Raw genomic sequence first — 8,265 nt, forward strand, 5'->3', positions numbered from 1 at the left:
CCTTCATTTATCTACAGAGGCAGGTTAAACTTCAGCTATCTAAAGTAATAAGTGAATTATGAATGGGTTTTAGCATTCAATAATAGTAATATTTTCTCTTTTTGGTCCATAAGATAAAATATGCTGAAAGATAAAACATGGAGATTGGAGAATGGAACATCTATTACTGAATTCATTATATTGGGCTTCTCAAAGCTCCCAGAAATGAAGATTTTTCTTTTTGTGGTTTTTGCATGTCTCTACTTCTTCACAGTACTTGGCAATATCACCATTACTGTGATCACCAGTGTTGATGCTGCCCTTGACACTCCCATGTATTTCTTCTTAAGGAACTTATCTCTCGTGGAACTGTGCTTCACTTCAGTCACTGTACCTAACTTGCTAGCAAATCTCCTCTTGGAAGAAGGCAGAATCTCTTTTATTGGGTGTGCATCACAGCTGTATTTCTTTTTAGTGTTTGCTGTGACTGAGTGCTTTCTCCTCTCTTTCATGTCGTATGACCGCTATGTGGCCATTTGCATCCCATTGCGGTATACAACCATCATGAACAAGAGATTTTGCATCCAGCTGTCAGTGGCATCTTGGGTTGTTGGATTGTTAATTGCTGCAGGACACACCACCTTCATCTTCACCCTACCCTTTTGCAGGTCCAACATAATTAACCATTTCTTTTGCGAGATCCAGCCATTGCTCATGCTAGTTTGTGGCAACACCTATTGGAATGAAGTCCAAGTCATTGTGGCTGCCGGTGTAGTACTGATGTTGCCCTTCATCCTTATTCTGGTGTCTTACATCCATATCATCATCACTATCTTGAGGATGAAGTCAGCCAAAAGCAGGAGGAAAGCTTTCTCCACTTGTTCCTCTCACCTCATTGTAGTAACCCTGTTCTATGGCTCAGCCCTCTTCATGTATGGCCGACCTAAGTCAAATTACTCTTTGGATACTGACAAATGGCTTTCCCTATTCTATTCTGTCATTACTCCAGTACTGAACCCTATAATATACAGTTTCAGGAACAAAGAAGTAAAAGGAGCCCTGAGGAAACTGGGTGCTAAAGTCTTCCTTACATCAAAAGGATAAACAACACTGCAGTCCAAAGCTCTGAAAATAGTGTGGCATGTTAACAGGGCAGCATACTCAAGTGCATCTTTATTCTTTCCAGTAATTGCTACAGTAACTTCTCTGTCTGATATGGGATTAACGTACCTAGCTATTCTTGCATTCAATTCCACAAAGAAGCTGTTTGCATACAAGGTGAATTCCTCGTGTTTTCAAGGAAACTCCTGCACACATACAGACCACACATATAGCTCTGCTTGCCTGAGATATATTAGTATTTCCTTTGAATGCTTTCATTATTATTATTATTTTATTATTTGCTGTACATTTAATGGTGCTGCCTACTTCCCAATATACTGATGTGATATATTTATAATTTGCTATTTCAGAGACAATTTCACATTCTATGGCTGATAATTTGTTCCAAATGGTGTTGCTATTATTCTTATTTTATTATTACAATCTTGTATTGGGTACTTTGATGCTATCTTGATTAAGTTCAATTTTAATTAATCCATATTGACTGAATATTAGATATTGAGGGTATTCTTATGATCACTGGAAAGCGGGCTAAAGGAGCTTAGCCCATTTTCCAGTCATCGTGAGAACCAGAGACCCCACCAAAGTAGCCCTCCCCTTAGCCCAGGTTAGTGGAGCGAGCACTGGCAGTTGTGTGGGCAGCCGATCCGGCTGCCCAGGGCTGCAGTAGTGATTGCCTGTGCAGAGAGCAGGCTAAGCCCGCTCTCCCCGCAGAACCCCCTCCAGCGGGTCTCACTGATTGTGAGACTCACCCCATTATCTTGATTATTTGTATTTCTGTGCTGTTAGCAGGCTTGATTTGTCGGGGGGCAGGAGGTTATTTTTTTTTTAAAAAATGTAATAGTTATTTTATGGCTATGGTCAGGGTTCCTAATTTGGGGGGAAACTACTCTGGTTTCTGGTTATAGAAAGGATGAACTGTAGCCACTTTAAGATACAGAACCTGTAGCCACAATTGGTTGTTTACCATGCAGATGTGCACAGGGGCAGCTGAGGAAGTGCCACAAGTACGGAAGTGGTGATGACTGGAGGAGGAGCAGGGATGAACCTGCTCTCCTCCATGCAAAAGAGGCCATGGAAGCTCTTGGTTTAATAGGATTGTGCTGCAATTTGGATGCCGAATCACATTTTGAGCATATCCCTACACAAAACTACCCCTTCTCCATATGTTTCTAGAAAGAAATGGACACCAACAATAGCCACTGGAGGAATGCTGTTCTGGGAATGGATAGGGACAATTGCTCTTCCTGTGCAAATTATAAGAGAATCATCACTTGAAAATATAAAATGTAGATTTTGAGGAGGGAGTTAGTGGTAACATGTAGGTATTCTGGGAGAACATGCCAAGCATAAGAGGTGGAGAATGGACAGAATAATGTCCATAGGAGAGCTGGTCTTTTGATAGCAAACATGACTTGTCCCCATAGCTAAGCAGAGTCTGCCCTGGTTGCATATTAATGGGAGACTTGATGTGTGAGCACTGTAAGATATTCCCCTTAGAGAATGTAGCTGCTCTGGGAAGAGCAGAAAGTTCCAAGTTCCCTCCCTGGCTTCTCCAAGACAGGACTGAGAGAGATTCCTGCCTGCAATCTTGAAGAAGCTGCGGTAACACCAGCCAAACTTACCCTGAAGTCTCTTTGAGATCCTTGGACCCACTCCAAGGATGACTTTAAATATCCATCCACACACCTGGTGTCCCCCCCCCCCCCCACAAATCCAGGCATGTAGCCAGGCTCTGACACATGGAGCATCAACATCTCCTTTGGGTGTGTGCAAACTTCACTGGGAAGGGAGGTGGGTGAGTCGCAGCACTTCTGCTCTATCTTTTACAATGGAGAGTTGTGGACCCCACTCAAGCAGGGCCCCCTTTGTTGGGTTAACTCTTGAGCATGAAGCTGGGAGACTTGGGGCTTACAATCCCATGAGAGGGATAGCCCACCAGCAGCAAGCTGCCAATGGAGCAGGAGTGTGGCTTGGTCTGCATGGACTTTTTTGCAAAGGTCCTGCAAAGGATCCCCTTGCAAGAGCATCCTAGGTTATGGTGAGGCAGACCCACCAGGATCCTTTACCCTTCCTCATATACATATCCCCTCCTAGGAAATCTTCATGTTTTCTTCTCTTTCCCAAGTAAAAGGGAGATAGTACCTCCAGGACGATCCCTCTAAAAATCATTTTTGTGTGGGGTTATTTTGTGGCAGGGGTCTAAGGGGCTGATGGTGCTGTGGCTGACAGAAGAAGCACTGGCATGGCATGAGGGTTTAAAATGCCCTTTCCATGCCGAGGGCAGGTGGCCCAGTCTGAAGATTTAGGGATGGGATATAAATCTTTTAAATAAATAAATTTAAGAATCCTATGGATGAGGGGGGAAGCCTTCGATTGTATTGACCGTGTCAATTTGTGGAATATCCTGAGGAAAACGGGCATCCCATAACACCTCATTGTTCTCATGAGAAACTTATACATGGGACAGGAAGCCACAGTCCAGACGGAACATGGTGAAACAGACTGGTCCCAGGTCGGCAAAGGAGTAAGACAAGATTGTATGTTTTCTCCTTCTTTATTCAATTTATGTGCTGAACATATACTGAGAAGCTGGACTGGAAGAAGATGAGCGTCGTTTTAAAGTTGGAGGAAGAAACATAAATAACCCATGCTACACTGATGACACCACTCTGATAGCTGAGAATGCGGATGATCTGCAAGCTCTAGTCAAGGAGTACAGTGAAAAAATGGGACTACAACTAAATGTAAAGAAGACTAAAAAAAAATGAAAACGGGTGCAGCAGCCAGCCTCAGAATTGACAATGAAGACATTGAAGTGGTGGATAGCTTCTGCTTTTTAGGATTAACTGTCAACAGTAAAAGATCCAGCAGTCAAGAAATACGCTGCAGACTAGCACTTGGTAGAGTTGCAATGAAGACCTTTGGAAGGATATTTAGATGCCGTGACATGTCTAGACCTATAAAGATTAGAATTGTTTGGACAATGGTTTTTCCCATGACACTCTATGAATGTGAAAGCTGGACTTTGAAGACGAAAGATAGAAAAAGTATTGACGCTTTTGAACTTTGGTCAATCAATCAATTTATTACAGCCATAGGCCATACAGTTGAACTTTGGTGCTGGAGAAGACTTTTGAGGACTTTTGAGGATATCATGGACAGCCAGGAAAACAAGCAAAAGCATCATAGAACACTGAACATAGTTTTAACTCAAGGCACAAATGACCGGGCTCAAACTATCATACTTCGGACACATTATACGAAGATCCAGCTCCCTTGAGAAGTCCACAATGCTGGGAAAAGTTGAAGGAAAGAGAAGAGGACAACTAGCAGCAAGGTGGATGGACTCAATTCACAGCAGCAATGAATGCACCACTGAGAGACCTTTAAGGCCAAGTTGAAGACAGATCGTCCTGGAGAGAATCTCTTTGTGGTTGCTAAGAGTCAACACCAACTTGATGGCACTTAATCAATCAATCAACGGATGAGGCTTAATTATCAATCCTGTCTTCCCTCACCATTTTACATTGATTCAAGCACTTTTCTTACTTCTCTGGCATCAGAACTAGTTTGGGAGAAAATTTCCCAAAGCATTGGATTTCAACAAAAGGGGAAGAGGTGCTTTCCTCACTTTTGTGCACTTTTCTTTTTGGAAATATCAAACCTTGCCCCACCCCTGCTTTATATGTCAATGGGGCAAAACCATAAACAAACCACAAATAGGGCAGACAGCACAGCACATCAAAAAGTCATCTAGTTTGACCCTGACACCGAGTCATGACCGTCAGGAGGCAGTGGCGTATCGGGGGGAAATGGCGCCCAGGGCAAGCTTTGGCCCTGGAATGGCACCCCCCAGCCCCCCGGCCCCCACATACCTGTGAGGGCACGGCGGCGCCCCCCAGGCGGCAGATTGCTGGTGGTGGCGGCGATTCGGCGGTGGCGGGTCACCCGCCGAGTGTGGTGGCGGGCGGGTGGCGGCGATTCGGCGGCGGCGGGCAGCAGCGGCGGGTCGCCCGCCGAGTGCAGCGGTGGCTGGCGGCGATGGGCTGTAGCACGGCCCGAGCGGCAGCGGCGGATCGCCCGCCGAGGAGTGCAGGCAGAGCGACGCCGAGCCTGCCTTCTGGCCCGGCGTCGCTTCCCAACTGCGCAGGCGCGCTTGCGCAGTTCACAGAATGGACTGCGCAGGCGTGCCTGCGCAGTTGGGAAGCGAGTCCGGGCCAGAAGGCAGGCTCGGCATCGCTCTGCCTGCACTCCTCGGCGGGCGATCCACCGCCACTCAGGCCGCGCTACAGCCCATCGCCGTCAGCCACCAGCCACCGCCGCACTCGGCGGGTGATCCGCCGCTGCCGCCACCCGCCGCCACACTCGGCGGGCGATCCAGGGGGGCGGGGGAAGCCACTTTTTGGCGCCCCCCCATGTGGCCTGCCGGGGTGGCGCCCAGGGCACGTGCCCTGCCTGCCCCCCTATCGTTACGCCCCTGTCAGGAGGAGAACAAGTTACTGAGCACTTGGCTACCAGCTTCTAGGCCTCTCTAGTAATGTTATAAAAGTGAGATCCCATAGGAACTGCTGGCTACATTGCTATTTACAATGTCTGTGCTGTCCCACGCTCAGGAAAGGGATAGGATGAAGTAGAAATTAACCATGTTGTCAATACTTCTGAGCATATGATCAAAATGTCACATTGCCAGAGCTCTGTGAGCTGAAGCCATTCAGCAGCAGCAACTATCCTGTTCATTATTTTGCAAGAACTGTTTGTCTAAATGTGTTTCAGAGTTGTTACATTTTCCATTACATGTGATATTCTGCTATCTATCTATCTATCTATCTATCTATATATTTATTTATTTATTTTACATTTTATATCCCACTCTTCCTCCAAGGAGCCCAGAGTGGTGTACTACATACTTAGGTTTCTCCTCACAACAACAACCCTGTGAAATAGGTTAGGCTGAGAGAGAAGTGACTGGCCCAGAGTCACCCAGCAAGTATCATGGCTGAATGGGGATTTGAACTCAGGTCTCCCCAGTCCTAGTCTGACACTCTAGCCACTACACCACACTGGCTGAATAATAGACTCTTATTCCTTTGAGGTAATACAGGAGTTGTCTTAAATTCATAGTTGTCTTTGATTTGGGTAAATACATCATCCCTACATCATAAGTTCAGGTTTACTACCACTTCTTCATAACAAAGATCTGATGTACATGAATTCCTACAGCCTAGGATTTCTTGGACAACAAGCACTATGTGCAGCAGGTTTTTTTTAAAAAAAAATCTATACAAAAACAGCTATGAGAGGGGGCAACTAACAGCAGAGAAGCAGGAAGGGTATATAACCATTCCCATACGCCAAACTGCCCCCCATGGATTTATCTCCATAGTGTTTCAAATGCATGTCAAACATGCAATATCCCCCATGTATTAAACCACTTGGGGGTGATTTGGAGCAAAGAAATGGTGAGCAAAGAAACAGTTAAATGCTCATACCATCACCTGCCACTTCTTAACTTTGTTTTCTTCACTGCCCCTCCTGAATCTGCTATTTTTATTATATGTTGATGTTTTAATGAGATGCCAAAGTAAGATGATAAAGAAATAAAACATGTAAGGACATTAATACCTGATACATTATTATTATAAATATTTATGTACTGCTTTCATATCCAGCGCTATTCAAAAAGCAGTGAGGGGTGGGAATGTGTTCTAATACAGAGGTCTGAGAAATCTGCCTCCTTAAAGAACTTTGCTAGGGAGCAAAGATGATACTAACAGCTGTCATGAAGAGCTGAAATGAAACAGACATTAATGCTGTGTTGACACCATACATTGGAAAAACAAACTGCAATGATCAAAGCAATTAACCTTTTACAAAAGACAGAGATAAGACAGAGCAATGACAAATGTCAAACAGTCATGCACCACATTAGAAATACCAACATGTACAATCCAATATGGAGGAAAAGCTTCAAAATTTTCATCAGAGCAGATGAGATATATCTAAAGTTCCCCTACGAATTGGACAAAGAAGCACTCTTAAAGTAGTGGCTCTCTTCAACCCAGCATAGCATCCCTCCAGTGGCTGTAAGCCCATTTGGGACAGGGAACAAATCCTTTTGCTATGTAAACTAGAACATAAGAACAACCCTGCTGGATCAGGCCCAAGGCCCATCTAGTCCAGCATCCTGTTTCTCACAGTAGCCCACCAGATGCTGCTGGAAGCTGCAGGCAGGAGTTGAGGGTATCCCCGCTCTCTTGCTGTTACTCCCCTGCAACTGGTACTCAGAGGCACCCCGCCCCTGAGGCTGGAGGTGGCCCACAGCCCTCCGACTAGTAAGAACATAAGAACAGCCTTGCTGGATCAGGCCCAAGGTCCATCCATCAACTACTTTGAGAACTTTTTGTTGAAAATATAATAACTATAACATATACATATTAATAATTGACTAAACCCCTTCTGAAGAAATGGCAGTGAAAGGCCAGTTGATCAATATAGCAATAGCAATAGCAATAGCACTTACATTTATATACCGCTCTATAGCTGGAAGCTCTCTAAGCGGTTTACAATGATTTAGCATATTGCCCCCAACATTCTGGGTCAAGGCTATGACTTCATCTCCTGTGGGCTACCCAGAGGCATCTGGACAGCCACTGTGAGAAACAGGATGCTGGACTATATAGGCTTTGTACCAGATCTGGCAAGGCTCTCATTATGTTCTTATATTCCATTAATCCGTTTTGAATTATCCTTATAATGGGAAACATAGCAGCTAGGGCTCTACCTTATGCATTTTTGCGATATCTGCAGTTAACTATACATATAATAGTTATACAGTTCCTCAAAAACAAAGAAATTAGTCTAATTCTAAGACAGGCTCACAGTATCAAAGTCTTGGCCAGTCATGATGAGACTGTAGTGGGCAACCAGCCAGCAAGAATAAGATTAACTGCATCAAGTGATTTTCCTTAATTGACAGTCTGTAGAACCTGGGCTATGACCCAATCGCCTAACAAGATGGGTGGGACTAAAGGGCTCCTGATGGTCTTCTGGAAAGAAGGGTGTGCCCAGGTGAGAAGAGCAAAGGAATCTTGCCAAGTTTTCTCAGGGTGAGTTTTTGTAAGTCCCTGGGGGGTCAGGGGTTGCAGGGCCGGACTAACCTAG

The 8,265-nt window shown here is 44.9% G+C and overlaps 1 protein-coding gene across 1 annotated transcript; it reads left to right on the plus strand.

Annotated features, from left to right (window-relative positions):
* Window positions 1-120: 120 nt before the first annotated feature.
* On the plus strand, window positions 121-1,083 carry LOC128331267 (olfactory receptor 10C1-like). Its single transcript, XM_053264619.1, has one exon. It carries the CDS (start codon window positions 121-123, stop codon window positions 1,081-1,083), a length of 963 nt encoding a protein of 320 aa, XP_053120594.1.
* Window positions 1,084-8,265: the final 7,182 nt, after the last annotated feature.

The sequence above is a fragment of the Hemicordylus capensis genome, chromosome 6 (genome assembly GCF_027244095.1).
Source record: "Hemicordylus capensis ecotype Gifberg chromosome 6, rHemCap1.1.pri, whole genome shotgun sequence".
NCBI classification, from domain to species: Eukaryota; Metazoa; Chordata; class Lepidosauria; order Squamata; family Cordylidae; genus Hemicordylus; species Hemicordylus capensis.